Here is a 23,845-nt window from a genome sequence, read left to right as displayed (position 1 = left end):
ATCGTAATAGAATGATACAGTTTAGTTGATTTATACATTATTTTTAGGTAAATGTGAAATCACCCACAAAGAGAAAGAGAAATTTACCTCCGTTTTACTATCTTTTGTGCTGGCATCATATGGATCACTTAAAGTTAATAATAATTCATAATTATGTTTTCAACTCAAATAGATAACTTTGTTTTGATTAAACATTGACTTCAAATCTTAAGGATAAAATACTTATCAAGAAAAAAAATTAATAAGTAAATTTTGCTTAATATAAAATATAAGATTTTCCAAACTATGTATTGATGAGTGTATATAGAGAGGATCCGAACACAATTTTAACATATCATACAACCAAAATAGCAGCAGAAAAATGAATAGCCCGGTCGGTGTCTATGCCATGGACCTCTTTGCTTCCGAATAAAGTTGATCAACTATGCCCTGAAATTAACAAAAAAATTAGTTTTTCAATCTTCAAACTGGATTAGTAGTAGAAAAAGTAATATGCATGAGTAAGGACAAGTCCATGATCATAGAGATTCATAGTACATTTGCGACACATCACGAATGTGATTTTGGTAATCCGTTATAGGTAATTAAATGTTCATCAAGAAAAGAAGAAAGTAAGTAGAAGATTACCTTGTAATGTTGGAGGAGCTGTGGCCTTTTCAACTTGAAAGTTGGGGTTATAAGATCTCTTTCAATATCAAAAGGGGTTGGTTCCAAATGAATAGCTTTTAACATTTCAAATCCTTTAAGCTACAAATACAAACAATATAATTTATTCTCAACATTCATAAAAATCAATTAAAAAAAATATATATATATATATATATATATATATATTGAGATTAATCAGAAGTGTGTACGTACTTGGTATTGCTTTGCAGTAGAGTTGAGCTCATCCAAGAAGTATTTTTGAGCTTTGAGATTTTGACATAGAGACTCAAAATCATTGGGAAATTGGTTATTGAGTTTAGCCCAATCTTCAATAGCTTTTCTATCAGGTACAACCACGCCTACCAAAAACGACTCAAAGCTGTTTCCATAGATCCATATCTGTCAAAATTATTGGTAGATATAGTACTATTGTTAGACAATATTTAGCCAATTACACTGTGATTATGGTTATTGAAACAAAAATACCATTTAAAAAAAAATTGGATAAATACCTGAGCGATGAGGGGACATCTTGAGTAAGTGTTTTCGAGGTTTTCGACAGCAACATATTCACCTTGAGACAACTTGAAGATGTTCTTCTTCCTATCTATGATCTTCATTGAACCATCTTCTTGCCATTCTCCAATATCTCCTACACATATCAATATAATCAAATTTTACAATTATATTCACTATATGTAAATGTCAAAATAACCATTCAAAAGGTACGTGTGGAAATACTAGTCACTTAATAAATACTCTGGACATACATTAGAAAAATTCGTGGTTAAAAAAATTACAAGACCAAGATCAATTAAATACCTGTGTGAAACCATCCATCGATAAGGACTTGATCAGTTAGATCTTGTCTTTTATGGTAACCAGAAAACATTGAATTCCCTCTAAGACAAATCTCTCCTCTTGGCACATCAGCGGAAAAGGCGTCGTAACCCATCTCCGGTACGGACACTAGCCTTGCCTCCACCGTAGGCATTGGCACGCCCACTGTCCCCACCATAGAAAATACTCCGGCTAAGGTCGTGAAGCTTCCTCCACAACTCTCAGTCAATCCTATCACATTTCATTGGAGTCGGTTAATCCCCGAACCAAAAGATCGGTTTCATGAATTAAAAATCGGTTCAGGTAGACTTACCATAACCTTGAGAGAGGTTAGAGGCAGGAATGACTCTCAAGAACTCCTCAACATGACGTGGTAGAGGCGCTGCACCTGATAACAACATATGAGCTCTTCCTCCAAATGCTTCTTTTATCTGTCACAAATTCAATTTCTGACTATGTAAGTCTATTATGTTATTTCCGTCTTATCTTCCATTTTAGAAGTTAAAAGAGAAGAGTAAAACAAAAAAAAAAGTTGATTCCAAATTATGCCATATTATATAGATTATTTTATATTAAGTTGTAATATGAAATTTAATAGTCTTCAATTTCTACATTGTAAATAACACACTAACCTTATCAAACATAAGTCTGTCTAGACGAGGAGAAGCTTCCTCTTGGGAGAATCCTTTTTTCATATTCCCCAATTTGCTGTATTGACAAGATGATTTCAAATATTCAGTCATCCTGATCTGTAGGTTATATAACAGTTTACTTTGGAGAAACAAAGGAAACACTCACTAGTTATACGCAAAATCGAAGATTTTCTTGCGTATCAAGCCACTAGCTGAAATTTTTTGCATTACACCTACAGACATACAATATATTCAATAAGCGACAATAAACACGAGACGAAACTCGATTTTCGATTTGATCAAAAGTATTACCGGCATAAACTTTGTCGTAAACTCGTGGAACACCGCAAAACACAGTAGGTTGCAAAGCCTGAACGTCATCCATCAAGTACCGTATGTCCTGTCACAGGAAAAAGATAATGGACAAAAATTAAGTAAAAAAAGTAGAAGATCAAAAAGGATTCAAACAAAAATAAATTAAAAGCAACATTTTTACTTACGCCACGCCAGTATCCAACAGAAGAGCCTCTAGATAAAAAGTAAATCTCCATGACTTGATCATAGACATGTGCTAATGGCAAGTACGAGAAGAACACATCGCTCGTGTCACACTACAAAATTTCCAAAGAAATAAACCAGAATATATTTGTAAGTTGTGTATCCGCTAAATTTGAAAACTCCAAAGCTTTGTTTGGTCCTATAACAGTCCGGTTCCTTTAAAATCACCAACGACCAGTGACAGCGACAACAACTAAACCATATATGTTTTGAAGTAACTAGCTTAGCAGCAAGTTTCGGGCGATCAAAATCTTGTTTATTTAAGCATCCATGGATTAAAAGCACATTTGAGTGACAAATCATTACTCAAAAGGATTGACAGCGCGGAAATAGTAAGCAATTTAAATTTGTAATTCCTAGTCGATCGCAAAAATTTGCCGTCAAAATGTGTTATTTAACCATCGATTCCTAAATAAACATGATTTGTTCACTGTTGCTAATCTCATTAGTTATCATTATCTTTGAACGTTGATATTACAGACATCAAAACGTAACTAATAGATTTAAATTGTAACAAGAAGATTACCGGTCGATCGGTGACTTCAAGCATTTTGTCAATGGATAATACTTGGACCGCCATGGCTGCATTGTTTAAGATTACACCTTTGGGTTCTCCAGTCGTCCCGCTTGTGTACATTATTGTGCAGATGTCTGTCTTTCGCTTAGGTGGTAGCTTTGTCTCATCCGAGTTTCCCTGATAATATTTTCAGATAATAAATTTAAACCCCACTAGAAATTATTGAATCTTGATGAAGTAAATCCTATGTAAGTCCAAATGTTTGCAAACGAAGTTGTCTTTTTTCATTTAGTTATAAACACTGACCATTAGTGAGAACTCGTTCCATGAAAATAAAGAAACACATTGGTTTTTAGCTTCTTCCTTTTGTGTACTCGAGACTTCCCCGAAGCTCACAATAGCTAAACAAAAAACCGAGGCAAAAGAAATATTTCAGATTCAAAACTCAAATTTATTAGAAATATAATCGATTGTTTTTTTTTTTTTTTTATAACTTTTAACTTACTCTTCAAATTCGAAGAACATCCCTTTTGGCACGATAAGATCTACAGAATGGCTTTCAAGAGTTAATAAACTAAATAAAACAAATCTTGTCGGACAAGAAACGTAAAATGGAATTAGGGTATGACTGATATCAATAAAAAAATGGACTTACCGATGAAACTGTCTTCTCTTGAACAAATACTAGCGAAACCTCGGCATGGTTGATGATGAATTCAACTGCGTTTACTCCTGTTTCATCAAGATTGAACCTCGGATTATTTAGGTTTCCATAAGTCATGAATATATATGAAGAAAACCTGATTTCAAAAAAAATGTGTTGTTAAAATATTGCTTGATCGTATATATCCGCGTAGAGTACCTAAAGTATCGTATAGAGGCACATATGTCACCCCTTGGCTCATGCAGGCCTGTAATATAAACCACTTAGAGAAACTCTATAATAAAATGGGAAAATATTTGAACCCAAAATTTTAGATAGGTCTGATTTACCTCCATTGCAATAATCCATTCTGGACAGTTAGATCCATAGATTCCACAACAATGTCCCTAAGACAAAAAGAAGAATTGTTTTTTAAGTCTTCGCCTACGACTTTTAATTAATTTTACACTTGGTTGATTGGATCAAAACATTAAAGGAATGTACCGGATCAACGCCTCGGCTTCTGATGGCTGATCCAATCCGAATTGCAGCATCGTGGGCTTCCTTATATGTGATCCATGTATATGAACCAACCTACATACACACACACACACATTATTTGAGATGCCATGAGAAGAAAAAATGAAATGAAATGAAATTAGTTAATTATCTACAGAAGTTAAAGTAATATTAGAGTATATTATGTAATATTTGTACCTTAGAATCAGTCGTTAAGCGTCGGCCTAACATTTGCTCATTCGGATATTTCTTCACAGCCTCACTGATACATAAAGTGTGAGACATATCTTATAGGATGATTGTTATATTAATTAGCTCATTAAACAGTATTGGACCAACATGTTTAAAATAAAATAAAATAATGATTATGAAGGGTCTCAAGATCCATACCTAAAGAACTGCCAAGGAGAATTAATATCAGTAGGGAGATCGAGGAGTCCATCTTTAGCGTACTTACATCGATAAACCGGTCCAGCCGATGGATTATCCGCCGTGGCTGGCCGTCCATCTTCCACCACCAACACATGATCCGCCGCTGAAGCCATTTTGTGTTAATATAATGAGGTATCTATCTACCTTTAATTGAAGAGGAAAGTGGGATGGAGGATGAGGAAGATAAGGAGTGTGAGTGTCTCTATTTGAAGATTGGAAAAATAAATAAATGTTTTGAAGGTTAATAAAAGTCTCTGTGAATCGGTGGTGAAGTTTGGAGATTGTGGTTATGAGTTAGAAGAAGTGGTTGAGCAATAACTCATTCAGTCTCACAATTGGTGTATTTCCGACCGGTTTTTAATTGCGCCTTTATTAGGAGCCTCTCTTTCTTTTGTTTGCTATCTAATGTTTTTAAATTTTAATAGTACTAAAGTTTCGTGTAAGTAGATTTGGTGGGTTTGAATATTGTAAAGAACCTAAAGAGTAATTACCCACACGTAGACTATTTGAAAACTGACTGTGTGCATGTGATTTGGTTTATGGATAAGGGATTTTTAGAGATAAAAAAATTATTTAAAAATTGTATTGTTTAATAATTCATTTCTCATTTCTTATTGTTGTCTTAGACTTCATTAGCTCGCAATCACTGTTATAATCAGGATTTTTATGACTATAGTAACGCATCTATGTCATGACATGGGATTCATGAGACCAGAAATTAGTCATGCTATTTATCAGTAAAAATATTGTGAAATATGATCACATGATGCACAATAAATTATATTCTATTATTCTTCAAGATGCTAGTGTTTCTGTTTGCATTAACACGTTATATATGATGTTTACGTTGAACAATATTCAGTTTGTTTATGTTAGTTAAACATGATTTAAAATATGTGGATGCTAGTCTAATCTCTTTTTTTAATTACATTTCACCCTTTTGTTTACAATTAGCAATTTAGCATTATATCGTTTGATTTGTGTGTACGAGCCAAATTACTATGTGTTGGGGATTAAACCTTAAACATAGCTAGATTTTGGTATTTATTATCAAACCAATTAAGTAGCTACTAGTATAGTAGTATATGTCAACTCTACAGATTTCCCATTAATGAATTTAAATGGACGAGCGAGAAAAGGTCATTCTCTGAGTCTCCGACCTGCTCCAGTAATCATATAATATCACAAGGTCAACCCATTTAATTTCGAATTTTATCATTTTAATACTTAATTTCATACCAATCAAAAAAAAATATTTTGTTTCCTTAGAACATAGGAAATTCTTTTTGCTGTAATCTCCCATTTCAAGTTTTCAGATTTTAAATTCTCCTATAGTCTAGGGGATTTAATTTTGGAATTTTTAAAACAAAAATCTAATAACAAAATCAACTAAATTTCAAAATCCATAAATTGAAAACCAAATCCTAAAACTGAATTTAAAAACACCGGCCAGTCATTCATAGCCATAGCTAGAGTTAGCCCTAGGCATAATATACGGTACCAAATAACCGTACCGGAACCAAATTGATAAAAGCTAAATCGGGTAGGATTCGGGTTAAGCAGAATTACCGAATGGGTTAAGAGGCCTTGGTAAAATGGACTTCGGTCCGGGTTCAGGTTGTAACTTAAGTATATTGGGTTACCGTTTTAGATCCGTTTAACTTAAAAGCCAAATAAGGCTTTGATCCATTAAGGCTAGTCCTAGGCATAATATCCAGTACCGAAGAACCGTACTGGAACCGAACCGATAAAAACGGTATCGGATAGGGTTCAGGTTAAGCAGAATTACCGAATAGGCTATGGTTTAATCGGTTATTTTGGTAATTTACATGGGTATTTATAATTTTAATCGGTTATCTCGGGTTTTAGTCGGTTATTTGAGTACTTTGGTTACTGAAAATAACCGAACCGATTATAACCCGGAAAAATTTAGGGTTATTTCAGATTTTGTATTGGAGTAAAAAACCGCTCCGAACCCGACCGGTTACTAACCTTACCGTACCAAAATTTTTGTAAATTACCAAATAGGATCTATAGGTCTTATACCGATTTACCCGAAACCCGATTGGGTAGAACCGAAACCCGATTGCCCATGACTAGCTAGAGTGAAATATAACAAATAAAATAAGTGATTTTACCTTCATCATTGACTCTATTCTCCCAAGAAAATGGTAAATTAAAGGTTAATGTTTCGGATAGTGTCGTCAACAGTAATATTTTCCCAACCTCAAAAATTATATTATCAGCGAAATGGAAAGCTAAACAACACTATTTTTAGACATTTTTTTATAAGTTATAAATTAAATCTACGAAAACATGCATTTCTGAAAGTTGAGGAACTATCAACGTGTATTATTTTTTATGAAAATATATGAAATTTCATCACTATTAAAAAAACCAAAAAGTTTTCATCACTAATAACAACCAAGTAAGTCTACAAAGTATACATATTTTAGAATTTGAAAAAAAAAATTATGTTTGCACAACACCTAAAAAAAATTTCATTATTTTATAATTAAAATAGTTTTTTCATTAGAAAATAGTTATTTTCTTCACGGGGATCTCCGCACTTGACCGGTCGGACACACTACTCTTTCATTTAAGTGCTGCAAATACAATTAACTCGGATTACACTCCCATCCGGACGTGTTACAAACTTATGGAAAATGATAAGTTTGAGTCATCACATTTCACAGCCGTAGGATCTCCTCTTCGTATGTCACTTCACTCCGGAATTTACATGTTTTTATTATTATTTTCCTTTCCTTTTATTATTTCATTCTTATAATACTAAACTTACAAATTTGATTCTACCAAAAAAAAACTTACAAATTTGACTTTAAAAAAAAAAAATGTATAGAAAGTTAAAAGAAAAAGAAAATTTACATTGTTTATGACTACGTAATATACGTAAATAACAGCTAAGGATATCATACATTCTAAGAGAAAAGTAAATTGTACAATATTCAACTTATATTTCCTTGCATGCCTCAATGAGACTCCATATATAGCATAGTTACACCTTAACATGTTTTTCATTTTGCTAAGTAATTAAACTCTAGGTTTTCTCTCTTTGCAAAGCCATGGCCGATCAGAAGGGTATGGAGAAGGTACTGCTCTCATCTCCCTTATTCTCTATTCTCTAGCCTCTTTTCTTCGATCGTCTTTTTGAAACCTTTAGCACTTATTTAAAAAAATCGTTACAAATAATGAGAAAATCATATGAGCATAAAAACAGGTAACTTGGATGAAATTGAAGACGGAGCCTCTCAGTTCCGAAAAGAATGTCGCACAAGTCAGGAAAACTCTTTGCAGCATACCTCGTATGTTCCTTTTTTGGCAGCTAGCTAGCTTTATCTCATTACATATTTTGGTTCGGAATGTTTCATAGTGATAATAACTTGTGTCTGTGTTTTTCTTTTTCTTTTTGATTGCACTTTGCCAACACAAAAGAAGTAAGAGACCAAAAGTTCGATGAAGGAAGCAACACAGTCACAATCAAAGTGGTTTGCTGTAGTCCTGAGAAAGTCATGGACAAACTCTGTTCCAAAGGACGTGGGTCTATTAAGCTCATCGAGACCATCGATCCACCCAAACCTCCCGCCGAGAAGCCGAAAGAGCCTGCGAAGCCCAAAGAAGCTGAAAAGCCTAAAGAACCAGAGAAGCCCAAACCAGCACTACCAGCACCAGCTTCAAGTTCTAAAGCGGTTATGGTGGCGCAACCTTATTATTCGCCTGTGATGGGCCAGCCAGCGCCTTGGTATAATGAGCCTAACTACGGATGGTCCCGACCCAATGGGTATGATGAAAGGGTCGTTCACGATAGCTACACTGGCCAACCTCCTCCTCCTCCATACGGTTACAGATCAGAGTACTCTAGCGACTGCTCTATCATGTGAAGTTTCTTAACTATTATTTACATTTATCTCTCTCTCTCTCTTTTAGTTTTAATTAATATCTCTCCTAGACTTAATTAATTATCTATTCTACACAGTTTTAATTAGTTTACTTTTAACACTTTCTGATTAGAAGTGTGAGGTTATTTTGTTTGACAATCCATAATAATATATGCTTCATGGTGTTCTTTCGTTACTCGTATGAACAATTTTGGCTCATCTAATCAAATTCATAATTCAGGACTCTTACATGTGTATAGCCCGATGCTAATGTATTACATTTAGTGATGATGCTTCTCTAATTATCGCTCAGCTAAATTATATATCCAAGTATATATATCAAGCTGTCACAACTTATACATATCAAATAGCCACCATCCATACATGACCAGATTAAACTTTCTGAATCGAATTAAAATTTCATATTGGAAAACAAAACCAAAAAAAAACATACCCGAATTGAATAAATAAAGAGAAATACCCTAAAATATTCCAAAATACCAACACTAGTTTTTTGTTATTCCAAAAAATATAATTACAAAACTTTGTAGTCTAAAAATGAATTTCAAGTGTTTATAAATTATGAATTGCTTTTTTTTTTTTAGCATTTTAGGTTTTAGGGTTTAGAGTTAACTATTTAAGATTTAAATATTTTTTTGAAGGTTTAAAGTTTAATCTTGAAGGTTTAAAAGTTTTTTTTTTTTTTTTGGCAAAGAAAGGTTTAAAAGTTTAGTTTGAGTTTTGTGGTATTTCCAGAATAAAATATGTTTTAGTGAAAATCACATTTTCAGGAAAATTTAAATTTAATTATATTCTTGAGAATTAACCTTTAATATAATTTTTATTTAATTTAATTTAACGAAGATGCATATTTTAATGTTAATGATGAAGTGATTATCATCAATAAAATAAATAAACCGTCCTCAATTGGGCTAAAAGGCTTTTTGGTAACAGTTCAGATCCGAAATTCGGCCCACATATTACTGTGAAAAGGGAGAAAGGGCAAATCAATCGAGGGTTAGGGTTTTAGAATCTTAAGAAAGCAAAAGCTCCACCACAATCAGAGAGGAAGAAGAAGAAGAAGAAGATCGCAGCCATGTTTCCAGGAATGTTCATGCGAAAGCCTGATAAGGCCGTGGCCTTGAAGCAGCTCCGTACCCATGTAGCTCTTTTCGGCGGCTGGGTTGTCATCGTCCGTGCTGTTCCTTACGTCCTCTCTTATTTCTCCGATTCCAAGGATGAGCTCAAGATGGAGTTCTGAGACTCCGATTCACTTTGAAAATTTCAGGTCAGGATACTAAAATTCTCGGATTCTATTAGATTTGACTCCCCCTTTGATATGATTTTGTTAGTTTAGCAAGATTTGATTGAGTTGATTATGTTTGAGGCCTAATACTCTAGGATCGAGTTATGGTACTTACTTGAGTTTGATCAGAAGTATAAACTGAAAATTTCAGGTCATATTGATGTTTTCATCATTCACTTCTTAACTAGGTTTTGAGGCTTGTTTCATTCTAATGAATTTATAATTACAGCTTTGCTTATGTATTAGGCTCACTTGTTGATATGAGAATATATATAATTTTTGTATGAAGTTATCTTATATACCAATGTATCCCATGAGAATTTAGAGATTGTTGAGTATATTGCAAAGGCTAATTTGCTCCTTTTTTGTGCTGGCATGAAAGAGAGTCTTCTTGAATCTTAATTTTCAATATTTTTTATACTTGTTAGAACAAGATTGTGTGTAGTTTAGTTTAGAATGTGCTTTTAGAGGTTTGTCAAGAATGTGTGTGATTTACACGGATTCCTTATTCCTCTGCCATATTAAGATCTCTTTTAAGGCTTGTTAATGAGAATGAGTTCACAATAATATATGTTTCAGCTTATGACTTAATAAGTTATCTTGTATATCGAATTATCTTTTGGAGATCAAGCTTGTTTGCTCCTTTTGTGCTGGCATAAGAGAGTCTTCTTGAAGGAACCTTAATGTTAAATTTTCTATAGGTTCTCAACATGTTAGAACAAGATTGTGTGTAGTTTTAGAAGGGTTTTTCGAATAATCCAAGTCATCATATACATAATGTGTGTGATCTCTATGCTATGGATTCCCCGTTTCTTAGCTCAAATATCTTTGCTAAGCCGCTATCTTCTTTCATTATGTGCAGTGTTAAAGCCGGTGAGATGGATGCAGCATGATGCAATGGAAGACATTGTTTTTTGTTTTTGCAATCTTCTTACTCTTTAGGATCTGAAATAACCTAATCATGAGTTGAGATATACATTTATTATATAGTGGTTTACTTTTGCTACTTGACTATTTGTTCTTTGTCCTCTGTTCTTCTCATTCCTCCAAATTCCAACAAATTACCTTTAAAGACTCTCTAGCACCGATATGCAGTTTAAATTCTGCCATTCTTTAGAATTTGCAAAATTTACTTCCAGTGGTATACAATTTTTGTGAAGATAGCAAATTGTGAGGTGTTGTCGTGTAAATTCTAAAAAGCAGCGACTTATTGTACAATAAATTAAAGAAAAAAGTGGAGTGTTTTAAGAAATGAAGAAGGAAGGAATCAGATTCAAAAGTGTTGCATAACAGTTTTCTCCGACATTTGCTCTGCTTTGTCTGATGAATACAGACCACAACTCTTTTAACATGAACAGTCTTCTGTTTTCCACCATTCGTAACTCTCACAAACAACGTGCGAACCAGAAACACTAGCAACTTGCCTTACTTTTTTATTCCTCCCTTCTTCTTCTTCTTCTTCTTCTTCTCCGTCATGATCATGATCGTCATCTCTTTGTCCTCACCAGTAAACGAAAACCCAGATGATTTAATTAAAAACTCCACAAGATCTTCCAGACCCATGTCAAAAATTTACATCTTTATCGAGATTTAGATTCAAGCGCTAACTTACATCTGACACAAGCAAAAAAAGGCTGGTGATGGTTGAGGTTCCTGGCTCTGTGGGCACAACTGCAAGCCTTTCCTTAAGATTAGGGCAAACGATACTAGCATTTGGCGCTCTTCTCTTCATGACCATTGGTGTTCGCTTCTACCAGTTCACTGCTTTCTGGTAATTTTAACTCTCTAATCCCATATTCTCTCTTATATGAGCCCTAACAATCCTACAAACAAATCTGCAGCTTCCTGGTGACGATCATGTCTGTAGCTATACCATGGAATCTGACATTAGCAATGGTCGATATCTATTGTATTCTTCTCAATCAACAATTTCAAAAGCCAAGGATCCTTCTAGCTATCTCTATTGGTGATTGGGTAACGCTATTATATATCTAATGCTTACTAAGGAAGAAAAAACAGAGTTTTCGATCTGAGTTTCACCATTTTTTTATTTACAGGTGGTGTCTGTTCTAGTGTTGGCTGCAGCATCATCAGCAGCTAGTGTTGTTGATATTCTGCGATCAGATGGATCCTCTTGCCCTCCAACAGTCTGCAACAGATATCAATTTGCAGCAACATTAGCTTTCCTGACTTGGTTCTTATCTCTTTCTTCTTCTCTCTTCAATCTCTGGTTACTTCCCTCTCTGATCTAAAACAAAACTTAAACTAGATAGGTAGCAAACACAAAATTGTCTATAGAAAAACTCAAGTCTTTGTAACTTGATAGATTATCAAGACTCATTATCAAAAAAAAACTTTATAAGAGATATATTTAACAAGAAAGAAAGACAGGTTCCCATAATCTCAAATGTTGAAGAGCAAAGAAATGACTGATCTTTTAGGAGGTATTGATCTTTAGTTTGTCATATTAGTTAGTGTAGCCACTTGTAGAACCAAAAGAGGCATTTAACCAGCTTGTTCCATGCCCGAAACGACGAATTCCATAACAACATCACTATATCACACTTTTGCTGATTCAGCAATGCACTAAATTTGCCAAAATGACATAAAAGAAGACAGAGTTGCTTAACAGTGTTTATTGATCAACCTTCACCAGATTATCTATCACCATCAATATAACTCAAAATCATCTCAGGAAACCTAATATAACAGACAAGATCCAAAAGCATCAACTAAGATGAAATATATCGATCGGTACAGTGCCTATGTTGTCTCTCATAGACATCTCTCCCTTCTCCATGGACGTTGCTCCTAACAAATCTGCAAGAAGAGGAAAAAAGAGATGATAAGGCAAAACCATAACGAGAAATATAAAGTGCTGAAGTGTTTCAAGTATCTAAGATAATAACACTATGCATATTGTCACACAGCAATACTAACTAGAAACCGTAAAATGTTGAGTTAATTCTCATCAAAGCAGCTCAAAATAAGATACATCTCTGTAAGCAAAATTCAGTAGCAGAGGACTAAAGCAATCACCTTAAGAAGTGGATGATGGAGGAATCTGCTGAGACTGAGCAGAAGAGTCAGCAACGGAGGCCGAGGAAGCAGAAGCAGAAGCAGCAACGGCAGCAGCAGCAGCCTGAGGTGAATAGATTCGAGCTTTCTTGATGATTTCTGCAACAACCCAATGCTTGTTCTTGCTCAGTGGCCTTGACGGATCCAATTTCACCTGCAACATTACCCCAAATCTTCAAATTTTTGTTTTTCCTAAAAGCCTACTGAGAGACCAAACATTCAAAAATTGAGTGAATTACTCGATCTCCGATGTTGCAGGCGTCTTTGTCGTCGTGAGCCATGAATTTGGAAGTTCGTTTGACGTAGCGGTTGTAGAGCTTGTTGTGGAAGAGCCTATCGACGGCGACGACCACCGATTTCTGCATCTTGTTCGATACCACTGTGCCTATAACCGGCTTCATTTTTTTACCTCCGATTAATCAAGTCGAACTACTGAAATTTGGGCGGACGAGAGAGATTCACCGGAAAATAGAGTGATACAAAATCTTCGCCTGAGAAACTCAGATCGGAAAGGGAAGAGAAAAGAAGAGTGAAATGTTTGGTTTAGTCTAGGGTTTTTCACTGGGCTCTTTTGAATATGTAAAATGGGCTTTTTAAGAAACCCTCATAAAGCCCAACTTAATTTATTTTTGGTTAAATCCAAAATGTTTGTTATTTTATTTTTCGTCAAACCTTTAAAAAAAAAACATAGTTTTTTTACCTTATGCTTTTCTAATACTAATTCAATCATCTTCACTATATGGAGGGTTTGTTAAAGTATTGTAAATGAGGAGTTAGAACCGAATTAAATCCGAAATAATTTTCGTACAGTATTGGCTTAATGTTCTTCAAATAATGATTGATATAGGGAAATTTGATTTAGAGTTTTGACTCTCTTTATAGTCCCAGAAGTGCAACCCAACACAAGACAATGCAGCCTCATTAAAAGTTCAAACAAACCCATTTGTAAACTCTAAAAGGAGACTTAAAGAATATTTCATTTTAGATCAATGCAGCTTCAATAGTTCTTCGACCCTGATGATAGTACTTGTGGTAGAGCTCCCCAAAATTCGTAACTGTTTTATACAATCTTGGTCTTTCCTCAGTCACAAAGCCCATCCGCTGGCTGAATCTCACTGCCTAGATCCGGTACACAAATTGTTACCACACATATCCTTTCCTTTCCTCCGTTTGTCACCACTCTATGAAACGGGCACTTGAATATCCCATTGCTCATTATCTGACCACACACACATACAAGATCATTATGTCAAACCCACACTATAATCAATATTTGAAAATCATATATAATTAATAACATGATCAAGTTACCTCCATCTGATCTCCTAAATTGATCAGAATTGAATTAGGGGGGACCATTGGAGCTTTGTACCACTTGCCATCTTTGAAAAACTGAAGCCCTTCGACATCTCTATCGGGTAAGAAAAATGATTTTAGATACTCACCTTTACATAAACAAATAATTTTTCTCATAGTAACGTCTTTGAATTTTTGATTAATTTATGATAATGTTAGTAAAGTTTTATTTAAATTAGTTGGACAAGTAGTAAAACTATTATGTATGAGATTACAAATTATGAAACAAATATTTAAGATATTGTTACTTTTTCAAATATGAGATAAAATTAGTTTTCAGTTTTTTCTTTGAGAGTTATGTTTTATTAATTTTAAGTTTTTTTTTAAAATATTAAGTAAGATATAAATTTGATACAATGCATTTTTTTTATATGAAAATTACAAATATTACACATTAGGATTGAGTGAATAGAATTAAAATCTAATTTTATTATCATGTAATATACAAATAAATTGTATTGGAAGATGGAGTGTGTGAACTCTAAATCCGATTAAAAAAAAACAAATGAATGAAAATTAATATTTTGAATACAACTTAAAATTTCACATATTTTTCTTATATCCGCGTTAATACGCGGACCTAATCTAGTTTACTAGAAATATTGGTTTATTTATTGAGAAATTCCTGAAAAAATACCACATTTTAGGTGTTTTCTAAGGAATATTACTATTAATTTTTCCGAAAATATAGTAAACACAAAAATTTGATTATTTAGGGCGTAAAATATATGTTTTATGTTTGGATTGAAAATTTTATATAGGGTATAGTTTTTAGGATGTGATTTAGTGTTTAGAAATTACGGTTTAAGTATGAATATTAAATCTTTAGTTTTAATTTTGTGGTATTTCTGGAAAAAAATTATACAGTAGTAGTATTTTTGGAAAATAAATCTAAGAATAATATTTTTTGAAAAAAAACATTTTAGTAATATTTATGAGGATTGTCACTAGTTTGGTTAGCGAACTCACAAATGTGGTTTACCTTTTGAGTTGGAAGGTTTAAAGTGGTTTGTGATTTCACTTCTTCTCCATATGCATAGTTCATTGATAATAAGAAAAAGCTTATGAAAATGATCTACAAATACCCAAAGAGAAAAAAAAAACCGGTTAACAAATGATATATAGAAGAAGTTTCTATTAAATAAATCTTTTTCAACAAAAAAATGTTTTATACAATTCTATGATAAATAAGTGAATTGTTGAGAAAACAGGATGAGTTGTGTAGCAAACAAGGTACAGACTAAATGAGGTGCGACGCCCTGACTCAATGACCAAAACACCTTTGTTTTTAAACCCGTAAACTAATTAAGGAAGCAATCACAATAAACAAATGTTTTTTTGCGTAGAGTGTGAAATATCCGTGAATTCGGATCGCGGCACGCAGAAACATCTTATATAAGTTGACAACAATATTGAATATGATTGAAAAACTTAAGAAAATTTTATTAATTTCTTATTTTGATTATCTTATTTTTTATATATTACGTTTTATACTTTAATCACTTTTCTGTATAAACTTATTTTTACTAAATGATTATAATAAATAATAATTGTAATATTTTCCTTATTAATTGCACATATTTTCCTATTGAAATTTGTAATTTAGTAGATAAATTTCCTAAAAGAATTAGTGATATAATATTTTACTTTTTGTTTTATATACTTTTCAAAAATATTAATTGTAATCCTTTTATTTTTTAGGATTTTTTTAATTTTTCTATAATTATTAAATAAAGTTTTTTCACACATGTCAAAATATTATTGATATACTTAACACATGTTGCGATTATATGAATTACTAACTTTGAAAACTAAGCTTTATATAATAAGATTACTTTATTATTATTTTATATTTTCGAAAATAGTAATTATAATCTTTTTAGTTTTAGGATTTGTAATTTATTGTATAATTTCTTTTTTATTAATATATGTTCATATACCTTTTTGAAAAAAAGGGTAATCTTTTTACTTTTAGGATTTGTAGTTTATTATATAACCTTTTTATTACATTTGTCAAAATAACAAGATAAAGAGATGGCTCAATGGCTTTGTTTTTACGCAATTAGCTCTTATATAAAGAAAGACTCTACAAATACCTTCTTCCTTAAGCAGCTGTCTAGGGTTTGCACTTTCTCTCTTTTTGTAACCTAGAGACGTTCTTCTCATCTTCTTCATGGACAATAAATCCGCCACCAATGCTGAAGCAGCTCCTTGTGTGATTAAGGACACGACGTCGACGCTTAAAGATAATTTGGAGAACCAGAAGAAAGACTTGACGACTGAGAAGAAAATATCTGTTTCGATGGAGATACTGGAAGGATTTGGTGTTCGTCTTCAAAAGATGGAAGAAAATTTGGATCTGTTGATCTCATTGATGAGGTCAAATAATGAAGTTAAAACTGGATCTGTAAAGGCTGAGGCAGAGAGCGTGCCTATGGATGAATCATCTTCTGATGAGGAATATAATGGTTTTGGTCGTTTTGTAGGTGGTTTTGGTCGTGGTCGTGGTCGTGGTCCTTTCATCGGTGGTCGTGGTCCTTATTTCGGTGGTCGTGGACCTCCTAATCTTTTTGTCGGTGGCCGTTTTGGTGGTGGTCGTTGTGGCGGTCAAGGCTATTGTGCCGCCTGTTGAGGTTTTTGTGGCGGAGGAAGAGACCTCGTTTTGCTACTCAGCTTCTTCAGCATTTTCTTTGTTTATTTTATTTTGGAACTAGAGGAAGCTCTTGGGCGTTTTTAACTTGTGATATATAACAAACCTTTATCAATAAATCAGTTTTTTCTTATTATGTTCAGTAGTTACGGTTTTGTATCAATGGTTAAAGTAGCCTCAATTGTAAAGCGATTAGCAAAGCATCACCGAACTATCTAATCCTTTAATTTGACGAGTCCATCAAAGAAGGCAATTTCATTCCAGGAGCTTTGCTCACCACCACTGATCATTAGCTTTGATATATAACGTCAAACGATATGTTCTTAGAGTTCAAAGTTCCAAGTTACAACAAGCAAACAGACCCAATATATGAAAAGTATTTTATCAGATCAATGCAGCTTCAATGGTTCTTCGACCCTGTTGATAGTACTTGTAGTGGAGCTCCGCATACTTGGTAACTGTTTTATACAATCTTGGTCTTGCCTCAGACACAAGCCCATCCGCTGGCTGAACTTCTTTGTCTGGACCTGGTACACAAAACATTGCCAAAGATATCCTTTACTTTTCTCTGTTTGTCACCACTCTATGAACCGGACTCTTGTATATCCCATTGCTCATTATCTGACCACACACACATAAGATTAGATCATTATGTCAAACCTACACCAATCAATCTTACAAAAACATATCTATATGATTAAGTTACCTCCATCTGGTCTCCTAAATTGATCAGAATTGTATCAGGGACTATTGGAGCTTTATACCACTTCCCATCTTTGAGAAACTGAAGCCCTTCGACATCTTTGTCAGGTAAGAGAAGAGTGATAGCCGAGCCATCAGCGTGCGGTTTAATCCCAATAACCTTGTCTGGTCTCGGACATGGAGGAAAGAAATTGAATCTTGCATTCATGACAGCATTTTCTCCATACATCTCTAGAAAGCAGTTCTCTTCTAATCCCAACGATCTAGCCATAGCCTTAAAGAATTTCTCAATCACTACTCGTTGCTTCATTGTATATTCATGTAAAGTTTCACTGAAGAAAGAAACTATGGTCAGAATCAACAGTGTCAAAGAACCAAGATGGTGTTGAAATTGTTAAGTACGGATTTTTTACCTAAACCCGGTTGGGACTTGAGGCCAGAACTTAAGTTGACGCTTATCTTCAGGGTAAGTAGTGAGAAACAAACGGTCGATCCAATCAAGAACTTGGTCATCCGACAGAATCATATCGTTTCCATATCCTTGGATACTACCTGTCTCTCTCGCGCACTTTTGTTTCTCTTCGGTCGGAAGCGCAAAGAACTGCTTGGTTAGCTTGTAAATCTTGTCAAGAAACGCTTCAGTGATTCCATGATTCATCACCTGCTTTGCTTACTTCAATCAAGAACTTGTACAGAAATTGATTCATGACTCTGATCTTCACTAAATTAAGAGAGTCAAACGTGAACAACGCCCCATATAGAGAGTGCCGAGTGAAGTTTCTTCAATTCTTGTTGACCCTCTTCAGAAGAACAGAGGAGAAGATTTAGATCGATGGCCGGTATATCCATCTCCGGCACGGGACTATTAAGCGTTTGACTTTCTCCGTCGCCGGTGGGTGCATGGAGATATCTCTCCGGTAGTCCTTCGCCGGCTGCAATCACCTCTTGGACAGTCTTGAACTTTGGTTTCTCCATGGTTGCTACTGATTTTAGACGATCTTGAGTTTGATGAGCAATTTGGGACAAAAGACAAGAAGACGATCTTGACTTTGTTGTCAGTTTGGCCCCAAAGATAACACTATTTTATTTACTTTCTGTCGGCAATTGAATATTATTGTTTACAGGGTAAAATATTTATACAGAGGATAATATAACAGAGCTAGTAAAAAACAATTGTAGTATCGATGAATTGTAGTTACGAGAGATACATACAGATCATATAACTTGACAAACAAGAAAACCTACCCACAAAAAAATAGTACAGTATTCACCATCTATTCTCTAACTTCACGGTGTAGAAGCTAAGACTCTGACTCTTCAAACAAAACCTCCATGCAAATCGATTCTGAAGTTTCAGTCTCTAACTTTCTAGCTCTCTCTCTCTCTCTCTCTCTCTCTCTCTCTCTTCCCATATGATCAGCAACATGTAGAATGTGAATGTGAATGTGTATGTGTTCTTGAAAACTATATACCTTCTTTCATAATTCTGTACAACTATATTGGTTTTGTCTTGAAATGTACCAGAGTTCGAAGAGCTAATCAAGATTGCTCAGAGACAACTGAAGTGTTCTTATTGATTAGCTCAGGAACTTGATCGAGCAATCGATTCATGTCATCAGGGAATTCGTTCTTCGCTCTGTTGGTTCTTCCTCCGACCACCAATGTTGTTCCGTTTTGTAGTGCCCATATCTTCATATAACGTTTCAAACAAACATAAGAGAAAAAGGGAAACCAGAGTTAGATGATGAAGAGGTTGCTGGAGGTGGAAGACCAAAATCTAGTAAACCCAAATGCCAAAACACATCGGTATAAAGACTTTGATTGATAACGATTTTAAGTGTTACTTTTACCTGTGAATGAGATAAGTAACTAATGCAGGTTGTGAGCATTAAAGCACCAAAACCAGCATAGACCACTGGTACTCCTGGGTCAGTCTGAGAAACAAGACCAAGAACAAAGATGTTGTATTATATTGAAAGAAACTAAGTCTCATCTTTTGTATGTGCCAGTGCCATTTCAAGAAGTGTTTCTTACCTTTAACTCAAGACCAGTGCTTCCAATTGCATCTTCAATGACGATCTTCATACCATTAACCTCAATGGGAAGCTTCGAGTTTGGTCTCCTTATTCCAGCGAATTTTCCTTCCAGATCATATACAACAATAGATTGTAGATCCCGAGCTAGCATAGATCTGAAAAAAACTCAACAGGAGCAAAGTTTAAGGCCTATACAAGACACATCAAAATATAACTATGTCAAGAATCCAAGAAAAAGTTACATCTCTCATACTCTTGTAAGTTCATCAAAGGTAAAGAGGTTCTTACATTCCTTTGACATTGGGAGCATTAGTATCACCAACTGGTAAGAAGGTCCCATATAACTTCTTGTCTCCATTGATCTTAATAGGTGCCATAGCCAAGTTGAATGGTCCTTCACCATCCTTTGTCACCTGCAAGGCTGAGAAACTCCAATCTGTCTGGTATATGGTGACCCCACCATATCTCAAGGGATCATTAACGCTAATTGTTTTTCTCAGAACCTCTTTCCCATTAAGGTCACGGAGTGAAAGATCAGAGTGATACTGTGAGATCTACACAAAATGGGAAAACAAAATATCAAACAAAGAGTTCTATTTAATTGTCAATGGTCACAAGACATTTCAATCATGAAGAGAGAGAGTGCAGAGTAAGCAAAACAAAACACTCACCTCTCCACTATCATAATAATCCATGGTGAATCGATTAACATGAACTTCAGTATTAAAAGCATCTGCTGGAACTGAGAAAAACCCAATTGGTGCTAAGACATCTCCCATGACAAAATTTAACCCTTGAGGAACTGTGACCGAGCCTCTAAAGCTCCCAGTCGCACTGAGGGTTCCACCCACCATAATCAGAAGCATTGATATATGTACTCCAATAGGCGCAAATCGACCAGCCAAACCTTTAAAAGCATACAATGAAGGACCCTTCATAAACACCTGCAGAACACACAAACTGCAAAATCACTACAACTTAAACCAAGACAATCTAAAGAACAACCTCACAGACTCCTATCGAAGAAGTTGAAAAGGATAGAAATAATCCTAACCTCAAATCCATCACCCATCAAAATCATTCCCAAGTCTTGAATGGATGCTCTTGGCAAAGTATCTGCAAACTCCTGCTTTTTAATTGCCTCATCTGACTTCATAAAACTCCATCTGCAATTTGCTAAACTCATGAGCTCTTCTTCTTTAGAAAACAAGGAGGTAAAACACGGTAACAAAGTAAAGAAAAGAACACAAACCTCCTTGCAACCTTAACCAAAGGTATCTGAGTAGTATAAGTACAAGCCATAAGTGAAGCAGCTAAAAGAAGCAACATCCCAAGAAAGATAGGAGAAGAGTACATATGATCAAATCCAAGTGTAAAAATCCATCTCCAAGTGAAGAACCCAAACACAGGATTATCCTCTGGATACTTTTGGAAATAGAAATCAGGGGTTTCACCTTGTTCAATCACAGTCCCTTAAAAAAGATGAAAAATTTTGATCAGTTTCTCAAATACCTAATGCAACAAACTCAACATCCAAAAGAAGGAACTAGGACTTACCAAGAGCCATAAGAGCAGCGATGGTGGCCATTTCTGTAATCGCAAGAGGCAAATTAGACAAAACTGACAAAACCTTTCTCGGTAACTTCTTCAAAAACCCTAACCCTCTTCCGTCTCCTCCACCACCACCACCATTACCACCTCCCTTAACAACCCGATCGCCGGAAACTTCCACGTCCGTCTCTTCCGTGACCGGCGGCGCCGAATCGGAAAGCGAAATGGTCTTCGTGAGATTTCCGCTACTTCTCTGATTCCCATTCTCAGGCTTCTGAAGCTTACAATTTGTGGTCAGAGACACATTCCGAGTTCTGTAGAAACAAGAAGAAGAACGAGGAAGAGGGTGGAGCTTGGAGAAATGGAGAATCCTAGGGTTTAGTGTTACAATCATATTCGAAACTTTGAGCTCTCTCTATCTTCTTCTCATTCCTCAAAGCTTCTTCTGCTGTGTGGTGGGGATAAAAACTGGAGCTTTGGTGGCAACTCTGTTATCTTTCTGACGAAGAAGAAGATAAAACTCCGAACCGGTTTCACATTTAACCGGTTTAAATCACCAACTTTCCGGTTTATTATTTTGGTCTACTATAAATATACATACATAAGCACACTGACACAACAACACAAAACATGTGTACTCCACACACACATCATTACTCAATAATTGACATGTTTACAAGCTTTTTTATTTTTTTTGGTTAATACATGTGTTAAAAACGTATAAACCCCCCGGAGATGGAATATTCCGACGACATTAACGGTGACGTTGGTGTTTCCTCCGTCCACGCTTGTTTCAACACTTTGAACTCTTTGTCAGGTATCAAATTATAACAGTGCTACTTTTTTTTTATAGAACTATATATAATATCCACTCTTAGGCTTAATACATGTGTTAGGTGTTGGAATCTTGGCTGTTCCTTATGCACTTGCCTCCGGTGGATGGAGTAGCTTTCTATTTTTCTTTCTGATTGGAGCTACGACTTGGTACACTGGTTTACTCCTCCAACGTTGCCTTAAACTCGAGCCAACGACTCGTAGTTACCCTGATATAGCGTACAAAGCGTTTGGGAGGAAAGGTCGGTTATTAGTCTCTATCTTCATATACATCGAACTGTACCTAGTCGCCACGGCAATCTTGATCTTAGAAGCTGACAATATGTCTCACATGTTTCCACATGCGGCAATCCGATTTCGTGGATGTTTCATACTCGACAAAAAGTACTTGTTTATCGTTGTTGCTTCTTTAATCGTTGTTCCAACAGTTTGGTTGGAAACACATGTTTTTCTCTCGTATATATCAGCCGGTGGGATCCTTGTTTCTTGTATACTAGTAATGTCTATTTTTTGGATCGGCGATATTGAAGGTGTCGGATTTAAGAACAAAGGTGTTTTGGTCAACTGGCCAGGGATTCCCACTTCAGTTAGTTTGTATCTTGTTTGCTACACAGCACATCCGGTCTTCCCAACCATCTACAATTCTATGAAGAACAAAAACCATTTCCCTAAGGTACTCATATTTGTCATGGAAAACATTTTTAGTTACGTACCAAGATTGTTTTTATTTAATTTGTTTTATTTTTGTGTATTTAAAGATTCTTTTCATAAGCTTTGCGTTATCATCAATGATATACGGTGTGATGGGAATATTTGGATATTTAATGTATGGAGAAGAGGTGCAATCACAAATCACTTTAAACCTTCCAACACATAAGGTCAGCGCGGTGATAGCAATCTCTACCACAATCGTGAGCCCCCTAACCAAATATGCATTAATCATTTCTCCCATCATGGAAGCAATCAATACCCGGTTGATGAAAGCAAACTATAAAAGGAGAAGCGTTCGTATGTTGACCGGAACCGGGCTGGTTTTAGGAACAATATTGGTTGCACTTGTTGTGCCATTGTTTGGGTATGTAATGTCACTTATAGGCGCACTTTTGACTAGTTTTACTTCGATAGTATTTCCATGTGCAATTTATCTAAAGATCAGTAAGGGCTATAGGAGATGTATGGAGTTTGAGAGTGTGGTTTTGGTGGTGATTATTGCGATGGGTTTAGTTCTTATGGTCACGGGGACTTACTCGGCGATTGTTGGGATCATTGTTCACTTGTGAGTTGATAAAAATTGCAAATGTTCAATTTTTTGTTCCCTCAAGTTTCTAGACTCCAATACTCCATGATTTTGCCTATGAAACTTTTCAAAAAATTGGACTGGTGAAATTGTAATAATATATGTAACTGTAATAAAAACAAAGTTAATGATATTAACGAGTTAATTTTTTTTTTATCTAGTGTACGAAAATCTTTACTTTTTTTACGTAATCTTTCTATATTTTTATGTAATATTTCATAATAATAATAATAATAATAATATTTATTTTGCTTAAAATATATATACTCTGTTGTAACAGTAATAGAGTAATAGCCATTCGAAAAACGTGTCATTGTTGGATAAAATTTCTTTTATCCAACAACGTAATA

General features: G+C 34.8%; 8 protein-coding genes, 1 long non-coding RNA gene and 1 pseudogene across 10 annotated transcripts; 5 read left to right on the top strand and 5 right to left on the bottom strand.

Annotated features, from left to right (window-relative positions):
• Positions 1-238: 238 nt before the first annotated feature.
• Positions 239-5,218, bottom strand: LOC104742468 (long chain acyl-CoA synthetase 2-like). The gene is made up of 19 exons (XM_087484403.1): positions 4,748-5,218; positions 4,556-4,619; positions 4,343-4,432; positions 4,189-4,245; positions 4,058-4,106; positions 3,851-3,927; positions 3,701-3,740; positions 3,502-3,596; positions 3,205-3,372; positions 2,621-2,731; positions 2,433-2,520; positions 2,287-2,353; positions 2,121-2,196; positions 1,802-1,919; positions 1,471-1,719; positions 1,161-1,300; positions 862-1,047; positions 628-747; positions 239-429 (listed from the first exon to the last, which is right to left on the bottom strand). The coding sequence occupies exons 1-19, from the start codon at positions 4,900-4,902 to the stop codon at positions 382-384; spliced, it is 1,998 nt and encodes a 665-aa protein (XP_087340529.1). The 5' UTR covers positions 4,903-5,218; the 3' UTR covers positions 239-381.
• A 2,636-nt stretch (positions 5,219-7,854) lies between these two features.
• On the top strand, positions 7,855-8,688 carry LOC104743984 (uncharacterized). The gene is made up of 3 exons (XM_010465014.3): positions 7,855-7,899; positions 8,028-8,112; positions 8,243-8,688. The coding sequence occupies exons 1-3, from the start codon at positions 7,873-7,875 to the stop codon at positions 8,686-8,688; spliced, it is 558 nt and encodes a 185-aa protein (XP_010463316.1). The 5' UTR covers positions 7,855-7,872.
• Positions 8,689-9,697: 1,009 nt separating this feature from the next.
• LOC109128595 (mitochondrial import receptor subunit TOM6 homolog) lies at positions 9,698-11,063 on the top strand. The gene is made up of 2 exons (XM_019235215.2): positions 9,698-9,973; positions 10,854-11,063. Exon 1 carries the CDS (start codon positions 9,782-9,784, stop codon positions 9,944-9,946), a length of 165 nt encoding a protein of 54 aa, XP_019090760.1. The 5' UTR covers positions 9,698-9,781; the 3' UTR covers positions 9,947-9,973; positions 10,854-11,063.
• A 174-nt stretch (positions 11,064-11,237) lies between these two features.
• LOC104742467 (CASP-like protein 5C3) lies at positions 11,238-12,377 on the top strand. Its single transcript, XM_019235214.2, has 3 exons — positions 11,238-11,762; positions 11,833-11,965; positions 12,049-12,377. Exons 1-3 carry the CDS (start codon positions 11,632-11,634, stop codon positions 12,241-12,243), a joined length of 459 nt encoding a protein of 152 aa, XP_019090759.1. The 5' UTR covers positions 11,238-11,631; the 3' UTR covers positions 12,244-12,377.
• Positions 12,378-12,550: 173 nt separating this feature from the next.
• On the bottom strand, positions 12,551-13,632 carry LOC104742466 (uncharacterized). The gene is made up of 3 exons (XM_010463473.3): positions 13,309-13,632; positions 13,031-13,223; positions 12,551-12,811 (listed from the first exon to the last, which is right to left on the bottom strand). Exons 1-2 carry the CDS (start codon positions 13,468-13,470, stop codon positions 13,032-13,034), a joined length of 354 nt encoding a protein of 117 aa, XP_010461775.1. The 5' UTR covers positions 13,471-13,632; the 3' UTR covers positions 12,551-12,811; position 13,031.
• Positions 13,633-13,892: 260 nt separating this feature from the next.
• Positions 13,893-15,721, bottom strand: LOC147928750 (uncharacterized). The gene is made up of 4 exons (XR_015580557.1): positions 15,600-15,721; positions 15,408-15,500; positions 14,381-14,480; positions 13,893-14,288 (listed from the first exon to the last, which is right to left on the bottom strand). It is a non-coding gene; the product is annotated as an uncharacterized LOC147928750 (long non-coding RNA).
• A 782-nt stretch (positions 15,722-16,503) lies between these two features.
• On the top strand, positions 16,504-17,208 carry LOC104742465 (uncharacterized). Its single transcript, XM_087485639.1, has one exon. It carries the CDS (start codon positions 16,599-16,601, stop codon positions 17,055-17,057), a length of 459 nt encoding a protein of 152 aa, XP_087341765.1. The 5' UTR covers positions 16,504-16,598; the 3' UTR covers positions 17,058-17,208.
• Positions 17,209-17,328: 120 nt separating this feature from the next.
• LOC104742463 (protein LATERAL BRANCHING OXIDOREDUCTASE 1-like) lies at positions 17,329-18,850 on the bottom strand (annotated as a pseudogene). Its single transcript, XR_015580556.1, has 4 exons — positions 18,519-18,850; positions 18,191-18,438; positions 17,782-18,109; positions 17,329-17,696 (listed from the first exon to the last, which is right to left on the bottom strand). The product of XR_015580556.1 is annotated as a protein LATERAL BRANCHING OXIDOREDUCTASE 1-like (transcript).
• LOC104742464 (cytochrome c biogenesis protein CCS1, chloroplastic) lies at positions 18,837-21,935 on the bottom strand. The gene is made up of 8 exons (XM_010463471.3): positions 21,371-21,935; positions 21,066-21,285; positions 20,868-20,979; positions 20,485-20,757; positions 20,102-20,367; positions 19,812-19,968; positions 19,628-19,711; positions 18,837-19,466 (listed from the first exon to the last, which is right to left on the bottom strand). Exons 1-8 carry the CDS (start codon positions 21,756-21,758, stop codon positions 19,317-19,319), a joined length of 1,650 nt encoding a protein of 549 aa, XP_010461773.2. The 5' UTR covers positions 21,759-21,935; the 3' UTR covers positions 18,837-19,316.
• Positions 21,936-21,984: 49 nt separating this feature from the next.
• On the top strand, positions 21,985-23,651 carry LOC104742461 (amino acid transporter AVT1J-like). Its single transcript, XM_010463470.3, has 3 exons — positions 21,985-22,181; positions 22,261-22,871; positions 22,957-23,651. Exons 1-3 carry the CDS (start codon positions 22,100-22,102, stop codon positions 23,476-23,478), a joined length of 1,215 nt encoding a protein of 404 aa, XP_010461772.1. The 5' UTR covers positions 21,985-22,099; the 3' UTR covers positions 23,479-23,651.
• The last annotated feature ends 194 nt before the right edge of the window (positions 23,652-23,845 follow it).

Source organism: Camelina sativa, chromosome 14, assembly GCF_030686135.1.
Source record: "Camelina sativa cultivar CO46 ecotype springtype chromosome 14, ASM3068613v1".
Lineage (NCBI taxonomy): Eukaryota > Viridiplantae > Streptophyta > Magnoliopsida > Brassicales > Brassicaceae > Camelina > Camelina sativa.
This window is presented reverse-complemented; position numbering and strand designations above follow the sequence as displayed.